The sequence below is a fragment of the Condylostylus longicornis genome, unplaced genomic scaffold, assembly GCF_029603195.1.
Source record: "Condylostylus longicornis isolate FDR11 unplaced genomic scaffold, ASM2960319v2 ptg000211l, whole genome shotgun sequence".
NCBI lineage: Eukaryota > Metazoa > Arthropoda > Insecta > Diptera > Dolichopodidae > Condylostylus > Condylostylus longicornis.
Window position 1 is genome coordinate 82,018 of NW_026578178.1, and position 22,319 is coordinate 104,336.

Here is a 22,319-nt window from a genome sequence, read left to right on the forward strand (position 1 = left end):
CGACCATCTTCAGTATAATGAAATGTGCAATACAATAATGATAAATTGCTATAATGATGAAATGTGCAATGATGAATTGCTATAATGATGAAATGTTACAATGATGAAATGTTACTATGATGAAATGTTACAATGATGAAATGTCTCGTATGATGAGGTGTCTGGTCACCAATTTACTTATGCATGCTTACGGAGTATTCAAAATTAATCATCATACTTTTTGCTAAGAAATATGTTTATTCTTATATTAGGTGTTTTCGAATAAATTAGAAGTGGTCATGGTGATTTGGAATGTTTGAATAATAAAAAACGATTAAATACAAATTATATGCAGAAATTATTTTATTTCGTTTTAATAATAACAAAATGAAATTTCATGTTCTTATAAACTTGAATAATAAACTACTGGTAACAAAATATTTTTCAGGTAAAACAAAAGCAATAAATACAGAAAAAAAAATTTTTTTTAAAAATGTTTGAATTCATTTTTACCGACCGTATACAATAGGTAGGTTATGTGATGGCAACAAATGCATATCGAGTTTTCGGTGGGAATGCACTTCTCCATAGTAGAGAAGTGTAAATAAACTATTAGCAACCTGTCGGTCTGTCAGTCTGTGTGTGCACGCGTGTATCTCAAATTCTGCTGAACCGATTTAATGAAATTTTATATGTAAGTTTATTTCCACCATGGCACGGATTGATCAACTTTTGGGGTATGTCGCGCCTCGGAAACTGCACTTTTTAGCGGGCTTCTTTTACATTTTTGAACATTTTGAAGGAAATATTCAACCGATTTTCTTGAAATTTCATATATAAGCTTTGCTCGCCCGTCCGCAAAAATTCCTAACTCTTGGAAGAAATCAGGCTTCAGCAACTGGACGTTTACTACGGGCCAAATATACATTTTTGCGTATATAAAGAGAAATAACTAACCGATTTTATTGAAATTTAATATCAAAATTCTTCGTATTGAAACAATGAACATATAAATTTTTTGGAAAGATCAGGGCTCGAAAACTGATCTGCGGGCCGATTTTACCTTTTTCACCATATCATTTCTAATAATATTCCATTACATTTTTCTAGGTATGTTAACTAAAGAGAAATAATCGAACGATTTTATTGAAAACTAATATTTAAATTGTTCGTATTAAAACAATGAACATATAAATTTTTTCAAAAGATCAGGGTTCGAAAACTTACTAATGTTCTAAAAAATGGAAAGAAGTATTTAACAGACATATTATAATATTCTGTTACACTTTCATTCAACGAGACAATACACATTGCGATTGGTTATGTTCTAACCACATCAGATGTTTTTTTATTAGTCCAATTCCTTTTATAGTCCTTTGTAGTCCTTTATTGTTACCTCGTTCTTTGGAAAAATAAACGTAATGTAGGTATACCATTTACGTTCTCCTTTTCTCGTAGACTACTATTTCTTATAGAAATGCAAGCTATGATGCAATACCTTCGGGGTATTTCTATTTATGTAAACGTAGTCAAATATATTATTATACCTATCCTATTTAAATATGCATACAATAAAAATTTTAAAAAGTACACCGAAGTTTACCAATTCATTAGGCAATTTTTCTTTTCATTAAACTTTTGTATTATTCTTTCAAAAACATCTTTAATTTATACCAAATATTAGGAACAAAAGACAAAATTTAATTTTTATTAAGTGTAAATCTTCATTTTTTTTAATAACACAAATAATAACTTTATTTTATCACAATGACGCAAACAATAACTTATCACTAAATTGAAATTAAAATTACATTTTAAGCAACAAATAAAATTATTTTTCTGCTTAGCAATCCTGGTATTATTATATAAGAAATGCTACTGGGCAATGAAAGCCTTAAAAAGCAACACTATTGCTAATTTCAAATTAGTTATTTTGAAAAATTAAAAACTTTTTTATTGCCAAAAAATCAATTTTTGTTTTTTCTATTCATTTGAGCTATTTTGATAAATATTTATAAATGATGATAGTAGAACTAAAACCCATATATTTGCAAAATTTTAAAAAATTAAACTGATGATAAGGTTTTATTCCTCTTGTGAAAATACACATTTTGCTATCATAAACATGTTGCTAAACCTTGCTATTTCACTAAAAAACACGATTAAAAAGTCGTAGTAGAATCAAGACTCTACATTTGTATATAATTAAATGTGTCAAAACCCTTAATTTGCAACACAAAAAATTTTTTGTAATAAAATCCCATGTTTGCTTGGATTGTAGTATTAGTAGCCGTAAGATGTTGTTTCAAAATATATTATTTGTAAATTTAAAACTTGGCATAATTATATTCTTATCACGAAACATGATGTTAATTGACAGATTTCAAAGATCGTTAAGACTTTTGAGAATATGTAATTTATTCCTATTTTATGGCTTTAGCAAATTAATAATATGACTTATGCATAACTTTCAAATGTTAATGCTATTTCTAGTTATAAACAGCAATTAAGCAATTATTATCTGACCATTGGTGCAGTGGTTATGGCACCGGTCCTTTATCCGAAGGGTCTCGGTTTCAAACCCCGGTCAGGTCACTTTAAAAATTATATTCAATATTATTTAAACTTAATATACAATACTAATAAATATTATACAAGTAATTTTCAAATATTAATAATATTCGACATTAAAAAAAAACTAAGAAAAATAAACAGTAAATATAAATAACCTCAAATAATTGTAATATAAATAAAACTACGGCAGGCTAGTCACCTACCTAGTTAACTGTATGACGCTATGAAACTAGTGAATGATATCCATGTTTTAGCCCTATGCTCCTTCTAGGAGTGAATAACGAAAAAAAAAAAAAGCAATTATTAGCAGTCAGGAAATTTAGCAATTATTTGCAAGATCTGCAGGATAAATTAATATTTGAATTTGTGATTAATCGATTGATTATGATTAAACGAAAAATTTTTAATAATTAAAAAAAGTTCGATAGTTTTATGTTTATAGAAAAGTGAATGGGAATAATCGTATGAATTTCGCAACCTTAAAATTAACTCGTAATAATTATGAAATTTAAAACTAAATGCTTAATTTTAAAGGGCTTATCTGATAAAGATATAGAAAATCAGCTAAAGCAAACTCAGGGAAAAAATTTGAATTTTTTTCAGCAATTCAAATAACGTTGTTTTAACAATGGATTTTGCAAATGATTCTCCTCCTGATTATAAAATTTTGATTATTTTAGAATCTTAGCATGAAAAAAAGTTAAAAACACGATTTGCTTAAGGTGATTGATGCATTTAATATTTTTGAAGTCCTTTTTACTAACCGTAAAATCTTTAAATAAATCTTGAATCGCAATGAAATCAGAATGAACGTTGTTCTATTTACTTTCAATTAGTTTCTTAGATGTGAAAAAATGTTAATTCGGCCGAGTTCAGTTTTCGAAGTACCTAAATACCTAAAAATTTATAAAAGTACCTGAAATGCAAAATAGAGTACTATGTAGAGTTCCAAATTTTTTATTGAACGTTTTCCTTGAAGCTCTTATCAGTTTTTTACTGAATTTTCTAAAATTACCAATTACTCAAAGATCCTGTTCCCAAAGCACTGTAGACTTAAAAACACTTACAAAATTATAAAATTTTTCAAGTAACGGTATAGTGCTTTCAAAAGTTGTATATGATGTTGTAAACGGAACTAAATATTAAGCTTATTTTACAACAGAAACTTACTCATTCATAATTCTGCTATACTTAATAAAATAAAGCTATACCGGCATTTAAAATAAATTATTTGTACTTAACTTTCTTTCTTATCAAACAAGTTCAGAACAAATTTATAATCTCTTACAACATTAGAAAAAGTTACAATTTTTTACAGTTTTTTATATACCATAATCAAAATTTAATTTATATTATTGTTTAATTTAAATAAAATTGAATAAAGTTTACTTTAAAAACTTTTTTGCTTTGTTTCTGATCAAAATTATAGCAACAAAAATCCTTATTTGCAACTTACTTGCAACAAAACCCAACACTTGTATATAATTGAAACAAAACCCAACATTTGCTTTCTTAAATTGCTTTTTTGTTCAAAATATCTTGTTTATCTTTAATATTTTTTTACAGAAAGACTTAAGTTAATTTTTTTAATAGTAATAATATTATTTGAAATATGAGTGCTGAATTACCCACAAAACGTTTCATTTTACTGAAAACTTATTAATCTGCAAATGTATTGGTTTTGATTCTACTATGTTCAAATATAATAGTCTGAAAATGTCAAAAGTACATATAAACCAATAAAATTCCTGAAGAAGTGATAAAAACTGGTACAACTTCCAAGACTAACATTTTTACCGACCGTATTGTGTATACAATAGGTAGGTTATGTGATGGCAACAAATTTTGCATATCGAGTTTTCGGTGGGAATGCAATTCTCCATAGTAGGGAAGTGTAAGTAGACTATTTTTAGCAACCTGTCGGTCTGTCCGTTTGTCGGTCTGTCGGTCTGTCGGTCTTTGTGTGCACGCGTGTATCTCAAGTTCTGCTGAACCGATTTTGATAAAATTTTATATGTAAGTTTATTTCTACCATGGCACGGATTGATCAACTATAGGGATATATCAGGCCTCGGGAACTGCACTTTTTAGCGGGCCTGTTTTACATTTTTGAACATTTTAAAGAAAAATTTCAACCGATTTACTTGAAATTTTATATATAAGCTCAGCTCGACCGTCCGCGAAAATTTCTATGTTTTGGAAGAAATCAGGCATCGGCAACAAGACGTTTACTACGGGCCAAATATACATTTTTGTGTATATAAAGAGAAATAATCAACCGATTTCATTGAAATTTAATATATGAATTCCTCGTATTAAAACAATGAACATATAAAGTTTTTGGTAAGATCAGGGCTCGAAAACTGATCTGCGGGCCGATTTTACATTTTTCACTATTTTAAAAAAAATATTCAAACGATTTACTTGAAATTTCATATATGAGTTTTGCTCGACCGTCTGTCAAAATTCCTAGCTTTTGGAGCAAATCAGGCATCGGCAACTGGACGTTTACTACGGGCCAAATATACATTTTTGTGTATATAAAGAGAAATAATCAACCAACTTCATTGAAATTTAATATTTGAATTCCTCGTATTAAAACAATGAACATGTAAATTTTTTGGAAAGATCAGGCATCGTCAACTAGACGTTTACTACGGGCCAAACATACACTTTTGTGTATATAAAGAGAAATAATCAACCGATTTCATTGAAATTTAATATATGAATTCCTCATATTAAAGCAATGAACATATAAATTTTTTGGAAAGATCGGGACTCGCAAACTGATGTGCGGGTCGATTTTACATTTTTCACCATATCCACAGAACGAATTGATGGAATTTCTTGAAATTTGATATTTGAGTTCTGGTTGTTACCGAAAATTACTGGCGAGCATTTCAAGGAATTCGGGTAGCACAAAGCGAAATTTTATTAAGAGCCAAATTTACATTTTTCTAGGTATATTAACTATAAGCTTACTAAAGACCAAAAAATTGAAAAGAAGTATTTAACAGACATTTTTACAATATTCTGTAACACTTTCATTTAACTAGACAATACACAATGCGGTCGGTTATGTGCTGACCACATCAGTTTTTTTTTAATGACAAAATAACTTCATATACGTTACGAATTTTCAATTCGGTTTTTATTAAAAAAAATTTTTATTTCAAACTTTAAAAAGCTTTAAAACTTTCATACTTTTATGTACCAACTAATTACATTAAAATTCTGAGTTATCAATTACAATAACAATCTAAGACTGCCTCCTAAATCCAAGTTTTACTTAATTTATAATAATATATTTTCTTACTTGGTAAATTGAAAGATATGTAGTTTTGCTAATCTAAAAATTCTCATGACAAATTGCAGACATGTTTTCAGCACTTTTTAAACCCGTACGAACGTATGTTCGAAGGGTATACTAAATTTGCCTTACCGTTTGTAACGCTAAGAAATAACGGTGTTGGATATAGACTCAAGTGTATGTTTTTGATCAGCGTCAAATTCTGAGTTGATTTAGCTTTGTCTGTCCGTCCGTCCGTCCGAACGATAACTCAAAAACTAATTGAGCTAAGTTCACCAAATTTTCACAAATGATTTATTGTAGTAAGTGCCAGAACCCTATTTAAATTGGACGTGATCGGGGTACCGGTTCGGGTAGCTGTCATACAACTTCAAAATTTGTTTGGCTATATCTCAGAAACTATAAAAGTTATGGTATTGAAATTTCACACAAACAAATATCTTAATAGGGCCAACGTGTCTGATAAAAGTCGTTGAAATTACTTGGCTCCTTCTGGTACCTGCCATACAACTTCAAAAGTTATTTGGCCATATCTGAGAAACTATAAAAGTTATGGTATTGAAATTTCACACAAACGAATATATTAGTAGGGCCAATGTGTCTCATAAAAGTTGTTGAAATTACTTGGCTCCTTCTGGTACCTGCCATACAACTTCAAAAGTTATTTGGCTATATCTCAGAAACTATAAAAGCTGTGATATTGAGATTTCACACAAGTGAATATATTAGTAGGGCCGATGTGCTTGATAAAATTCGCTAAAATTTCTTGGCTCTTTCTAATAGCTGCCATACAACTTCAATAGTAGTTTGGCACAACCGGAATTTGGAAAAACACATAGTATTGAAATTTTGCATAAATTAATATGGTAATACGGCAACTTTAAGTCATAGTCTGCCGCATAGTTAGTTATGGTACATTAGTTATTCGCACATAGGATAACAAATTCGTACGGGTATCACAGAGTTGACAAGGTCAACTCAATTTTTTTTCTCGTTTATATAAGGAAATATACCACACAGAAGCATGTTTAATCGTGTTAATTAATAACTCTTCTACCTTTAAACATCTACGTCCTGTAGATCAAGGTTTAGCTCAGTCAGATTGGTAGGTGGTGCTTTAGGGGTAATCTCTGTTACGATCGTTAGGGGTAATCTTTTTTTGTGCTTTTTTCTTTCTCAAAATAATTATCGCTATTTTAGTTGAAATTACTGTAATTATGATGACTGAGTTGATCAATGTTGCGATATTGTCTGATGTTGCCAGTTGTCGTACCTTCTTTATGTTACTCTGCTGTAGAAAAAATATCGTAAAAATTTACCAATTTGAGCCTTCTATCAGCCTGGTTTAGATTTTTATGGGAAAACGCTGTTAGTATCTTTGGAGACCTTACAACGCTGTTTGTGAATGTAAGTTGGTTAACGTTAATTGTATCGTTAGAACATTGTAGGAACTAGTATCCTGACAGATTGTTTGTCGTGGAATTAGCTACATTCCCATGGAAACTGGATAAAAAGATCGTGTTCTCGACTTAAAATTTGTTCGATTTTCTCCCAACTGTTGTATTAAAAATCACACCTTGCATTATGCTCTCTAATGTTGCTCTAATAACACTTATTACGCAGGGTGCATGCTGCAAAACTGTGAATGCGTTTTCTTTTTGCAAATGGTAACGCCATTAAAAGTTTCACATTCTGCCTTGTGTCAGATCACTATGCACCTTTTCATTGGCATTAGTTAAATTCTGATAATTTACTTGAGAAGTTTTTCCTTAAGATATATCGGCGGGTTTTTTCTTTTCTACCGACTGATACCTGTTGTTGTAACGATCCACTGCAATTTTGATTATCTCCTTATGCGACAATTAAGGATATTCTTTTCGCAGACAACTGGTAATTTCTAATATTATTGAGTGCGCCCTTTCATTTGTTCTGTTTACTTCGGTCTTCTCAAATGGAGTGTTGTATATCTTTATTCCTAATGTCTTAATGTAAATTGACACAATAGGGCTAATTTATTCACATTCGTTATTCATCACAATCATTTCCTTGATGATGTAATGAAGTACCTCTGTGAGCTTATCTTTTAAGTGCAATTCTGACCTATCCTTAATACAAAAGAATTTAAAGAATTTGGAGAATTTATTTATGCACGTAATGTATTTGTCACCCTGTATTTCGATTATGTCTAAGTGAAGCATCTGAGTAGGGTACTTAGGAATAGGCGTGTGTAAAAGTTGCGGATAGGGAGAATGTTTATCATATTTATTACAGTTGAAAATTTCACACAATTTGATATATTCGTTCATGAGTCTGTTCATGCATGGAAAGTAATACTTCTCCTCTATCTGCTTCGGTTCTCCGTCGAACTTCCGTGTGCTCTTTTATGTTCCTTTTCAATGATTTTGATGTCTCTCTTCATCCGCGACGTCCTCTATCATTCTTTGGGTGATTCTAATTTTAAAATTGTTGAAGCATTCCCTGTAGACTTTAATGGAGCAAAAAGAAAAGTTTAACTGGGTTATGAAGTACAAATTTTTATTTGATTTGTTAAAATATTAAAATACTTATTTTGTAATTCTCTGTCTCGTAGGCTTTTTGAAATAGATTAAGTTATTTTTCAAAAATCTTAAATAGGAAAGAATCCAAAAGCTTATTTGAACTTACATTACATATGTAAATTAAGAAATTATAGTTCAATTTCTTGTAAAAAAATATTTTTCTGGACTGATGTCCGTTTTATTGAGTTAATGTATTCAATTATAATAACAAAACTTAACTGAACTTAATTACTATTTTTGAACATATTTATAGTAAATAATTGATTATTAAGCAAAATATTACAATTATAAAGTTAAGGTTAAAATATAAAGTTAAAAATGCTTGTTTGGCATTTATTGTGGGAATTATAAAAATAAAGTTTTCACATGTAAATTGCTAAACAATATTTTCATGAAGATTATGCTGACCTCAGCGTCTGATGTTACGCGCGTGTATCATTGTGTCTTAACTCTTCCCTCCTTTAAGATCCGCGTCCACGTGGATCAGAAGCTCAATTTTACTGGTTGGAGTTTTGATTCCAGTTCTCCTAGTTCTGACGTTTTTAAAGCGATGTTAAATTTTCCGGTTTTGGTATTTGTAGATAGCTGCTGCTAGTAAAATGAAAATGATAATTAAGGTGAATGCTATCTGCTGAAGGTGTAGTGAGCTCGCTCAGTTGTTTGACATTACACAAGTGCAAATTATGCAGATAACCTAGGTTGAGTTTAATTTTTCCTGAGGAATGGTTGTCGCTCATTATTGGTGGCAAAATGATTTGAGACGATTGAAATTGTTTGTTGGTATAGGTCTCGTTTTTAATTTGAATTGTTTCATTATAAAATTCTACGACGAAGTTACTGTTAAGGTTTTTTGTTGTGTTGTTAGCTTTGACTGCTCCATTGAAATTATTGAGGAATATCGTATTTTCATTGATTATTTCGACTGATTCCCTTTTGTTTAACTCGTACTCGCAAGTATTGTTGTTGTTTCTCAGAATTTGGGTGATGCAGTGGTCATCATGTAATTCTTCTATTTGATCCATTTTGCAGATGAAGGTAATATGGAGAGTAGAGTCATGTTTTTGACTTCTACTATTAGTGTAGCGTACTCGATTGCATCAATAACATTGAAATACGGTAATCTTTGCATTTCAGAAATCAATTGGTTGATTTCCTCCTTATTTAATAAGTTGGGGTTCACTATTTTTCCTTTGGCTAATTGGACTGCTCTTACGATTTCTTTTATTTCTTCCTTTATCGTATTAATTTGGTTGAAAAGCGTTTGGTAATTAGCTTCTTTTGAATTTTCATCGAACTTTTGAATAATTCTATTATATTGCATCAGAATATGCTTTGTTGTATTTGTTAGAATTTGATTGATATAATATTGCTCATTATTGTTCCGGATCAGATTGTTATGGCTTCTAAGTATTTCAACCCATTCGGTTGCATCAGGGTTACCTGCTAACCATTTCCAGGCGCTGCCAATCCAATTTATCGATCGTTTTCTTATAGAGTGTTCCGTCAGCTCTTTAATCAAATCTTCGGCTTGTTGAATTTTGAAGGTGAATTACGTTTTGGTGAACTTGCTGGAATTTAACTGGTTTGCTTCTACTTTTGATCTCTGTAGCACGTCCTCGTAATTGGTGAGGTCGATCCTGTGAACTAATTTTAGATTTCCATTTAATATTCGTCCCACGCCTTCCTTTATAGTCATGATAGGTGACTTGAACTCATATATTTGTAAAGTTGTTGAAACCCTAAATAATAGGCTGAAAAGAGAAAAATGTTTTGTTAGTTGGGAGAATTCTTTATGTGTGCCTTATGAATTCTTCTTCCGCTTTCGGTTGTGACTTTAACATTGTTATTCCTAGCTATTATTTCCTTTTTATAAAGGGGTTTGCTCTTGCTCTTTATTTGTTTATCGACAACGAAGATAGCTTTTCCAGGCTCGTATGATTTAGGTTCTTTCCTTTTATTCTTTTCTCTATATATTTCGTCTTTTTGGCTTTTACGAATTCTTTCAGCAAGATCTTCATAAACCTTGTCTTGAAAGTTTATTAGGTTTTGGTAATTGATTCTTTGCGTTCTTCCATAAAAAATGTCTGATGGATTTTCTCCGGTAACGGAGTGAATGCTGTTGTTGTCTTTAAATGGTAAATTTCGATGTTCCTGTTATAGGTATCTGGATATTTTCTCTATTGTTGAGTGGACTCGCTCTACAGCACCATTTGCTTCGCTTCTCTGCGTTGGAGTGAGGTATACCTCGATTCCCAATGTTCTTAAATAATCTATAACTATAACAGTGCTTGAAAAGCTAGGTTCTCTATCCATTACTATCATTCGAGATACTGTGTAGTAATGTACAATTTTCTTATTTTGAAGAATTTTGCAAATTTGCTGAATTTATCGATACAAATGATGTATTTTTCCTTATTTATTTGTATCAGATCTATGTGTAGGATTTCAGATGGAATGGTGGGTGCAGGTGTTTCCGATAGCCATGGATTGTTGGGATGGCGGCCATATTTACTGGTGTTACATGTTTCACATTTGGATGTGTACTTCTTAATGAGGCTAGCCATTTGTGGAAAGTAGTATTTCTCGATTATTTCTTCCTTTTTTTCCTTCCAGGTCCTGTGTGCTCGTATATGTTCATGGCTGATGATTTGGTACTTATTCTCCTAATTGTTGACATCCTGCACGATTCGTTGTGTTATGCGAATTTTGTATCCTTGCAGATGATCTTTGTATAAGTCCTGGAGCAACTGGATTCGATTTTCGGGTATTTTAATACCATTGACAATTGATGGTGATAGTGTTCTCTTTAATGCTTCTAGTAGATTTGTATTGGGGATATCCTGAAGACCAATATAATGGCGTTGATAATTTGGATGAGGATTTTCGTAGTCAGAAGGTATTGGTCCTTGTGAAACAATGATCTGATTTTTGAACACGTTAAGCGGAGCTTCGCATTGTGGTATTAAGTCGCTGCTGTCCTCTTCTGCGCTGTGCACTGTTACTGTAGTTTCTGTGTTGTTGAGTTCTTGTTTTAGTCTTGAAAGTGCATCAGCAGCCTTCTTAGTAACCCCTGGTTTGTATATTAACTAGTAGTTGTATTCCTCTATTCGTGATTTTTATCTCTTAAGCTTGGCGTTGTTGTTTCTGTTGCCTTGGCTGAACGTTAAAGGTTGGTGGTCCGTTAAAATCTTTACCTTTTTTGCTCCATAGAGGTAACACCTGAACTTGTCAAGAGCCCAGACTATTGCTAATAGTTCTCGCTCGTTGGTTGCTTATGCTTCTTCTGTCTTGTTGAGTGCTTATGTTGCCTTGCGACAGCACTGCACCGAGTGCTACGTTCGAAGCGTCGGTCGTTACGATAAAAGGAGAATACAAAAATCGGAGAATACTAATAACTCTGTTGATGATAAGGCCTGTTTCAACTCGTTGAATGATCTGAATTCCTCTTCGTTGAATGTGTTTGCTATTTTCCTTGATTGATTGGCCTTTACTAGGGCATTTTTACGTCGGGTAAGGTTGGTGAGTGGTTTAGCTAATTGTGAGAAATCCCTGATAAACCTCCTGTAATATGATGCTAACCCCAGCAAACCTTTTAATTCCTTCAAATTTACTGGTATCTTAATTTTTTGTATTGCTGCCATTTTTTCGGGATCTGTTTTTATCCCTTCACTCGTAATGATGAAGCCTAACAATTTTGTTTCTGCCTTCAAAAATTCGATTTTATCCAAATTCACATTCAAATTGGCCTTCTCTAATGTATCGAAAATTTTCTCAACGTTTCTCAGATGTTCGTCCTCAGTCTTTCCTCCGAATATTATTACATCATCGATGTACACATAGCATATTTTTCCAATATATTCTTTTAATACGTCGTCGATCATTCTCTGCAAGATCGAGGGTGCATTTTTGAACCCAAAGGGTAGGCGCAAAAATTCGAATTTACCATTCAATGTGGAGAAGGCGGTTTTCGTTATATCTTCGTCCTTCATCTTGATCTGGTGGAAGCCGGAAGTTAGGTCTATCGTGGTGTAGTATTTAGAGCTCCCTAAACTCGCTATAGTTTGAATAATATCCGGTATTGGATATGCGTCTGATATGGTAACAGCGTTAAGTCTTTTGAAATCTACGACCATTCTGTACTTTCTTGTTCCTGTGGAGTCCCTTTTCTTTTCGACGACCCAAATAGGTGCGTTGTATGGACTTTTTGAAGGCCTGATGATTCCATTCTCTAAAAGATTCTGAATTTGGTTGTTCACCTCGTTCCTTATGTATTTCTGCTCGAACTTGAGTTTCGAAAGTTTCTTGATCGTTGAGAGGACCGAAAACTTTCTGGTATTTGCTAAGAAGGCTGATGACTTTGTTCCTGGATTCTTTGTTTAGATGATCCATCATTCTTTCGATATTGTTGACTTGGATCGATTTCTTACCTCTTAGCGGTATCGTGATGTGCGGTGATATTTTCAACGTGTTTTCTTTGCGATCGATGATTGCCTCCAGTTGTTTCACAGTATCATCGCCGATAATCCCATCGAATGATTTTAATCCTGGTAGCAGGAAGAAGTCTAATTTCGTGTTGTTGCCGTATGGTTTGAATAGTCTCGCACTGACTTTTTGTGTGATAGTAATATCTCCTCCAGCTGGTCGTATAGTAAATGGGCGTAGTGTGGGCCTTGGTTTCTTGGCGTGTTCTGGCTTTATGAAGTTTTTGTTTGCCCCAGTGTCTGCAAGAAACTTGAGCATTTTGTTTTCGGATGTGTTGTATACTATGTATGGAATGCTCGAGAGGCTGGGAGTATAAAATTTAATTCGTCTTCTTCTTCGCACTCCGATTCCTCTGATTCGTGCTCGTAATTGGCTCTTAATTGTTCTTCATATTGTGCTGCATCTTCAGAAGTTTCCAAGTTATAAAATCTCTGCTGCTTACGATTCATGTAACTTGTGTCGCTTGGTCGTTTGAAATTTTGACTGGGTCGGTTTGAATAGTTCACCTGTTTTGTTTGTATCGAGTGATCAACTTCCATCGGGACAGGTGGTTTCGGTTGGCTTGGTCTGGCTGGTGCCTCTTCGTTCGTTCCCCTGAATGCGTATCTGTTGCCGTTGTGTAGCTGTTGGTAGTAAGTGCTTATTGGCTGTGGTTGGTTAAATGACGGTTTTTTCCTCGAAAGAGCATTTATTGGAGCTACCACTCTATGGGTTGACCCCTTACTGTGTATCGGTATACTACGTACGCTGGCATTCTGAATTGCGAGGAAAAATACGCTTCTGGTAAGTATTTAGGTCGCTGAATAATGAGCATTCTTGATAGATCTCCGTTTAGCCCTCTTATGAACACATCTAGGGCAGTGTTCCGATATGTTTCGCTTAGTGCTTGTAATGTGTCGATAGTGTAATTTTCGGTTTTTATTTTATTGATTATCAGCGACAGCTGATGATTGACGTTGGCGTAGAATTCGTCAATGATTCTTCTGAGTTAGATTAGATAGTTGGTGTACCAGTGTCCTGACATCTCGTTTATCAGCATAATGAAGGACAAACATGCCTTTATTTCATCCCAGCTGTTGTCAAAAATATTGTGCGATATTAAAGCACCATTCACATTGCCTCGGATTTGCTGGCGAATGTTCTGTAGTATCGCTCTATATATGGGTTTGTGCTTTACGATTGCGTAATCTACCAGTATGCTTTCGACCCTATAAACCCATGATACGTACTGCGTCGGGTTTCCATCGAACACTTGCAGCTCCTTTACTGCATCTGGCAATTTACAAATGTCTTTTAGGTCCTGCTGTGTCTTTGGGCCTACTGGTCCTGACGAGGAGGGTTATTGCGTTGGTTTTCTTGTATTTTCTAATGATTCTATTTTAATTTGCAATGCTTTGATCATGTTGAGTTGGGCGTTGAAAGTCCCGGTCATCTCTCTCATTGTATTTTGTATTTCTTCGATTTTTTTCTCCATATTTATTATTATTATTTTTTTATTTTTTGTAAATAATGATTTACTACTTTTTAGCTTGAAAAATATTTGTCATTCGTAAAAGTTTAATGAAGAATTTTTATTCTTAGGTTTAGTCGTACTTACGTTAGGAGTAGAATGCTTCGCATTGGTTTTCGTTGGATACGTCGTAGTGATCCTTTTTAGCCTAGAGTGTTGATAATTGCGGTAAGCCTACTGCGGTACGATTGGTATCACTTTTTTTATATGGCCTGCAACTAACTCGTTATGTTCCCACGGTGATAACGTTCTGTAGTTCCAAGTCCCTGATACTCGGGCGGCAGTTAAGAAATTATAGTTCAATTTCTTGAAAAAAAATATTTTTCTGGACTGATGTCCGTTTTATTGAGTTAATGTATTTAATTATAATAACAAAACTTAACTGAACTAAATTACTATTTTTGAACATATATATAGTAAATAATTGATTATTAAGCAAAATATTACAATTATAAAGTTAAGGCTAAATTATAAAGTTAAAAATGCTTGTTAGGCATTTATTGTGGGAATTATAAAAATAAAATTTTCACAGGTAAATTGCTAAACAATATTCTCATGAAGATTATGCTGACCTCAACTTCTGATGTTATGCGCGTGTATCATAGTGTCTTAACTTGTATGTTGTAACATTCAGTATTTGCAATTATATTGTGGTACATCTTCCTTTTGAGTCATTCCTCCAAGAATGAAGAAAAAACCGTAAATGGTGTCCTTTACGACAAGATGGTTTTGAGGAAAACGTTCAAAATCTCAAAATTTTTGTTCGGACTAGCTGTATTTTACTAGCTGTATTCAAAGCTAATTGATCATACTAGCACTTTCATGGCTCAATTTTTTGCTTTTTTAGTTCAAACTTCCAACTGATTTTCAAAAATTCAATATTCGGAATATGCAACAAAATAATTTCGAGGTGACGATTTGATGATTATTTGCGTTTTGAAGAAGTTAATCGGGCCTTCGCAATACTGAATGATACCGCCGTTGTTTTGATCGCAGCTGTCAAGGCTGTCTCTGTAGGACTGTTTGATAACTAATTGATTTTCGATGGCAATTTGGATATCGCATCGGCCACTACATTAGTCTTTGCAGGCCGGTAGATTACATCATGATTAGCATTCCCATTTAGATACAATTGTATTCATTTGGATACATTTTTGCTTCAAATTTAGCTTGGATACAAATATACTTAAATCTGCTTAAATGCCGAAGTTGGCTACATTTGAAAATTTTGCTAAAATATGGATACATACAGGAATATTTTGGTGTAAGCTAGGTGTAATTGAAAATGCATTGGTTGTACATATTTTTTAGAATTTATATGTACTTTCTGACCTTAACTTTTACATTTAAAATCTATTAAAAGTTGTGTAATGTATGTGGTTTTTAAGAATTTTCTATAAATAACAAAACTCACATTGTTGAATAAAGCAAGTTAATAGATACATTTTGTTTTTACTGAGTGGGAGTACTGCTCATGATTATATTCTTCAATTCGGGGTTTCCATCATTTAAGATTTACATGGTGATTGCGGCTGCCCAGATGCGAATCCCAGATGCGAATGTAAGAGACTGGTGATCAGTCAATATTTTGATTTTTCTTGCCCCATAAAGTTGTCAAGTGCCCACTCGATAGCTAGCATCTGTACTTAATTGGTAGCACAGACTCTCTTTGTCTTGTAGAATGATCACACGCAGTATGCCTATCTTTTCCTATCTCATCTTGAGATAGAGAAGCGCCAATCGCCCGATTTGAAGCGTCGGTGGTTAGTGTAAATGTACTCTCAGAATTTGGGAAGATAAGAACTTCACATGCCATCAATAGCTTCTTCAAATAGTTAAATGTCTTAACTTGTCAATCGTTCAGCTCAATTTCTATCTTTTTGGACACCTCTTGTTGAGTTGGTGAGAGGTTTCACAATTTTGCCAAATTTTTTTTAAGGACCTCCTGTAATAAGATGTTAGTCCCAGGAAAGGTTTCAATTCCTTCAGATTTATTTGAGATTTAATTTGTCGGATGGCTTTGATTTTCTTGTGTTCTTTTAGCATGTCGTCTATCATTCGTTGAAAAAAAAGCAGGTGCGTTGCGTAGCTCAAAAGAAAGTCTAGTAAGTTCGTATTTACCATTCATAGTTGAGAACGCTGTTTCTGGTATTTCTCTTTCTGCCATTCATGAAATCCTGAGGTGATAGAAGTAAAAAATTTAACTTTCCCTAAGCTTGAAAACGTGTTGGAGATGTCAGGAATCGTGTAAGTGTCGGGTATGGTTACAGCGTTAAGCCACTTGAGATGGATCACTATTCTATATATCGGGGTACCTGAATAAACGAGTTTATTCACCACTCGTGAAGAGTTTTTTTAATTGTTCTTCTACCTCCCTCCTCATATTAGCCGGATATGGGTATCTTTATTTCAGCTTTCATTTATGTATCTATGATCTCGCCATTATTAATTAATCCAAATACCTTACTGTGGTTGTTGAGGATTTTCGAGATCTTCATTTGAAGGTCTTCTGGTATGTGATCTGGTTGGACGTCCTGCTGTGTACTGGTGCTGGTATTGTTGATTTGGTTGATGTACTTGTTGTCTTTGATATTTTTGTGCACGATATTTAGGTTGGTATTGGGATAAATTGATATGTGGGACTAAAACTTTTCAAATTAGAAATTTACATTAATGAATTTTAATCACATGTAAAATTATGGGTATTAATTATTACCGACCGTATTGTGTAAACAATTGGTAGGTTATGTGATGGTAACAAATTTTGCATATCGAGTTTTCGGTGGGAATGCACTTCTCCATAGTAGGGTAGTGTAAGTAAACTATTTTTAGCAACCTGTCGGTCGGTCTGTGTGTGCACGCGTGTATCTCAAGTTCTGCTGAACCGATTTTGATGAAATTGTATATGTAAGTTTATTTCCACCATGGCACGGATTGATCAACTTTTGGGATATATCAGGCCTCGGGAACTGCACTTTTTATCGGGACTGTTTTACATTTTTGAGCATTTTGAAGAAAGTATTCAACCGATTTACTTGAAATTTCATATATTAGCTTTTCTCGACCGTCCGCAAAAATCCCTTACTTTTGGAAGAAATCAGGTATCAGCAACTGGACGTTTACTACGGGCCAAATATACATTTTTGCGTATATAAAGGGAAATAATTGACCGATTTCATTGAAATTTAATATATAAATTCCTCGTATTAAAACAATGAACATATAAATTTTTTGGAAAGATCAGGACTCGAAAACTGATTTGCGGGCTGATTTTACATTTTTCACCATTTTGAAGAATATATTTAACCGATTTACTTGAAATTTCATATATGAGCTTTGCTCGACCGTCCGCGAAAATTGCTAACTTTTGGAAGAAATCAGGCATCAGCAACTGGACATTTACATTTAAAATATACATTTTTGCGTATATAAAGGGAAATAATTGACCGATTTCATTGAATTTAATATTTGAATTCCTCGTATTAAAACAATGAACATATAAATTTTTTGGAAAGATCAGGACTCGAAAACTGATTTGCGGGCCGTTTTACATTTTTCACCATATCTACGGAACAAATTTATGGAATTTCTTGAAGTTTAATATTTGAGTTCTGGTTAACTGGCGAGCATTTCAGGGAATTCGGGTAGCACAAAGCGAAACTCTACTAAGAGCCAAATTTACATTTTTCTAGGTATGTTAACTATAAGCTTACTTAATGTCCTAAAAATTGAAAGGAAGTATTTAAAAGATATTTTTATAATACTCTGTAACTCTTTCACTTAACTATACAATGTACAATGCGGTCGGTTGTGTGCTGACCACATCAGATTTTTTTTTGTTTTACGCAAGAATAAAATGTAAAATTTAAATTAATGTTATTTAGTAACATACATACATATTTCCCATGTATATATATATATATACATATTCGTATAATATTACGTGCACAAATATGAAAAATATGATTTTTTTAATAAGTCATTTAAATTTTATTGATTTTTATTTTCATGATTTTCACATCTTTTTTCAGGTTTAATTTTATTTGAAAAAGGTTTAATTTCAAAAAAAAGTTTAATTTATTTCGCAAAAAGATTAATTCAACTCGCAAGTGGTTTAATTCAGTTCGCAAAAGGGTTAATTCTATTCGCAAAAGGGTTAATTCTATTCGCAAAAAGATTAATTTGACTCGCAAAAGGGTTAATTTAATCTGAAAATGCTATATAATATATTTGCTTACTTAACAAGTTGAAAGTAATGTGATTTTCTTATTTTAAATTCTAACAACGAATTTTAAACAGGTCGTCAGCACTTTTTTGTACGATAAAATATACCACACAAGCATGTTTAATCTTGTTTATTATTTGATTCACCCTTATTTTTTGTACAATGAAACATGGCACGCAGAAGCATAATATACATCGAGTTATTAATTTGATCTACCGTTAACTTACATTATGTATATTTATGTACATATAATACCAATATACATATTTATAATAAATGAACATTACCTACACATACATATAACAATATTGCTTTTCTACTCAACAAATTTTTTTTAAATTCTTAGTAAAAAGCAAAGAAAAAGAACTTTCTGATTATTAATTACACTCCAGTACTCATAACTCACGGAAAGTAAACTATTTTTATTAGTCTTTTGACATGTAATAATTTTTGTACAACCAATGTTTCGTTCGCGATTACAAAATGTTTCGTTCGCATTATGACATACAAAGAAGTGGAAAAGATTACATACTATTAACAATATTTGCCGATATTTTTATATCACTTAGTTTGATCGGAGGTAATTTCTAACACAACTGCATATCACACGTTACTATTTAACCCGTATGTTGAGATCCGCTTACCTTGGTATTATTTTGAATTCACGATTAATTTAATATTTTGAAGAGGTTGAAAAAATCCCTTGATCAAAGTATCTCAATTTCAATCTGTTAATTCAAAGAATCATCCCTGAAATTATTTGCCACCTTATGCAAAACACCTTGATATATGCACATATTTAAATACATACAAGCAATTAAAGAATTTTTTAATTTTGAAAAAAAAAAAATTAAAATTTTGTCAAGTTTTTATGAAAAGTTGCTACAATATGTTTTCCGAATTCCTTTCAAAAAATAAATATAAATGTTGCACTATTATCTGTACAATGCGACACAAATATTTTTGACCAACGTCACAAAAACTTGAAACGATTCCTGACTGTTTTGCGTACAAAGTGGAACAGTGTCAGTAATTTGAACAAAATATTTTGTCAAAAGAACAAAAACTCGTTTGTACTTGGCAAATACAGCTGCGACTGTGTTTGCAACATATTCCGTATCAAAATGTCCAAACTAACAAAACTAAAACACAATATTATAATACCAAAATGGTAAAATACAGCCAGAGGAGGATCTGCTTGATAGAATTCAGCAAAAAAAAATTGCAATTTAAACTCATGTCATTGTTCCAGAAAGAGTTGGCAGTATTTACTTGGAATTTCTTATTGCCACAGATGCCGCACAAAATATTTATTTTTATAAATAATTTGTAATTATATCTATTTCTACGCAAAATTTCCTTGTTAATTCAAAAGCAATATCAAAAAACATTTTTATAAAATAAAAGTGTCCATATTTCAAAAAATTCACAGAAATGAGAACTCCTTATTTTGATTAACGACAAAGACGACCCGAGATTTTGCATTTGGTATTCCCTCTATTTTGATTCATTATTTTTAAGCAAGAGAAATTGAAACCACTAAAAAATTATGCAAATAGTTTCAATAATTCAACAGAATTGTTAATACGTTTTACTACTAACCCAAAGACTCATGTATTATTTTTTTTGTGTAAGTGGAAATTTGGTTTTTGGGTTCTTATTTCTCTGTAACGAAGATTGCAACTATTTCTACTTTATTAAGTTTGAAAAATATTGCAATACGTACATATATATTTACAATTTTTTTCTAATTTATTTAATTTTGACATTTTTTTTTTGCAACAATAAAACAGGATGGAGCCGTTCGTGTAAGATATATTTCAAATTATTATTTTGTTTTTGTCTTATTATTTGTGTACATTGCTTTCATCACGATTTCTTAAATAAATTTGAGCTAGTTCATATTCCTTGTATGTTTTATAATACATGTCTTACTTCATAACATTTTTATGACACTACAGTATGTAAAGGTTTTCCATTACATAGCGGCAGTTCTAATAAATTATACTAGATTTTTAAATCTACTGAAAGATGTCGGTCTGTCGGTTTGTCGATCTCTGTGTGCAGGCGTGTATCTCAAGTTTGGCTGAACCGATTTTGATGAAATTTTATATGTAAGTTTATTTAGACTATGTCACGGATTCATAAACTTTTGGGATATATCCGGCATCGGAAACTAGACCTTTTAACGGGCATGTTTTACATTTTTGATCATTTTGAAGAAACTATTCAACAGATTTACTTGAAATTTCATATATAAACTTCATTCGAACGTACGCGGAACCTCCTGACTTTTGGAAGAAATCCGGTGTCAGCAACTGTAGGTTTACTACGGGCCAAATATACATTTTTGCGTATATAAAGAGAAATAATCAATCGATTTCATTGAAATTTAATGTTTAAATTCGAGGTGTTAAAAAAATGAATCAAAAAGTTTTTAGGAAAGATCAGGGGTCGGAAATTGATCTATGGGCTGATTTTATATTTTTCACTATATCTTCGGAACAAATTTATTGAATTTTTTGAAATTAAACATTTGAGTTCTAATTGTTACCAGAAGTTACTGACGAACTTTTCTACTAAGAGCCAAATTTACATTCTTCTAAGTACGTGAACTAAAAGTTTATTACTGTCTCTAAAATTGTAAACAAGTGTTTAAAACACTGAAGTCCAAATATTTTGGGCATAAAAATGTTTGAAAAGGGTTTTGTTCGAGGTTTGATAAGGATAAGGGATTCCGCTAGATTTAATTCTGCTTGTCGCCAACACCTAGGTATTTGCTACCATTACGTAGAAACCGATATATAGGAAAAATTTAATTTAAGAACAAAAATACATACATGTTCTTTTTAAATTTATATAAATTTTAACTTAAATATGTTATTGGGTAACATGTACTTACTTGAAAACTGAGTGTCATTACGCAAAATTTTTGATTTAAATTTTTGAGTACTTTTGACTCCACCGTATTCATGTTTCCATTTTTGTCATTTTAACTTTTTATTTATCTATGTAAAAAGGAGCTTGAATATTTATGTAGAAGAGTGATGGAATAATTTAACATTTTTCATTAATTACGCATCATTTTGTACAAAATTATGGCCTGATCGTCTATCTCGCTACTTTACTCGAAAAGTGAGTAACTATCATATATTTGTATAATGTAATTTTCGAGTAAGAAGAATTATTCCGATTGCGTATCTCGTTTTTTTTAAAATTGTATACAAAAGTTTTTCATTTTGTTTTTGAAAGTGAAACATTCAGTCGATAATTTGGAAAAATGCAAGAATCCAATTAAAAATTTGAATAATCTTATTGGAAAAGTGAAAAAAATACTTATAATTCTGATTTGAAAGTGAATAAAAAGTGAGTAAAAAAGCAAGATACACGTTCAGGCTGTTAATATTTTATAAAGTTTTAAAAGAATTCAAATTCATAATCTCTTTTACGTGTATGAACTTAAATGAGTCAATTTTTAATTTTCTTTCTACACATTAATTTCTATCTTATTTAAATTTATGCTTTTTATAATTCATTCGTGATAACTTTCACGCAATATTTTTAAGTTTTAAGATTTATGTGTTTAAGACTTATTATTTTTACAAGGTTTTTTTTGAGCTTTGTATGTAATTTTTTACTTTAATCATAAAATTAAATGAAATTCTCCAAATTTTATCCCAC

General features: G+C 32.0%; 1 protein-coding gene across 1 annotated transcript in view; it reads left to right on the forward strand.

Moving 5' to 3' along the window:
* Window positions 1-22,319, forward strand: part of LOC129616449 (dynamin-like) — a 117,640-nt gene that overhangs the window by 59,982 nt on the left and 35,339 nt on the right. Inside the window, exon 4 of the mRNA XM_055532071.1 lies at window positions 20,432-20,446. Within this exon, the coding sequence (XP_055388046.1) occupies window positions 20,432-20,446 (15 nt within the window). The remainder of the gene's footprint in view (window positions 1-20,431; window positions 20,447-22,319) is intronic.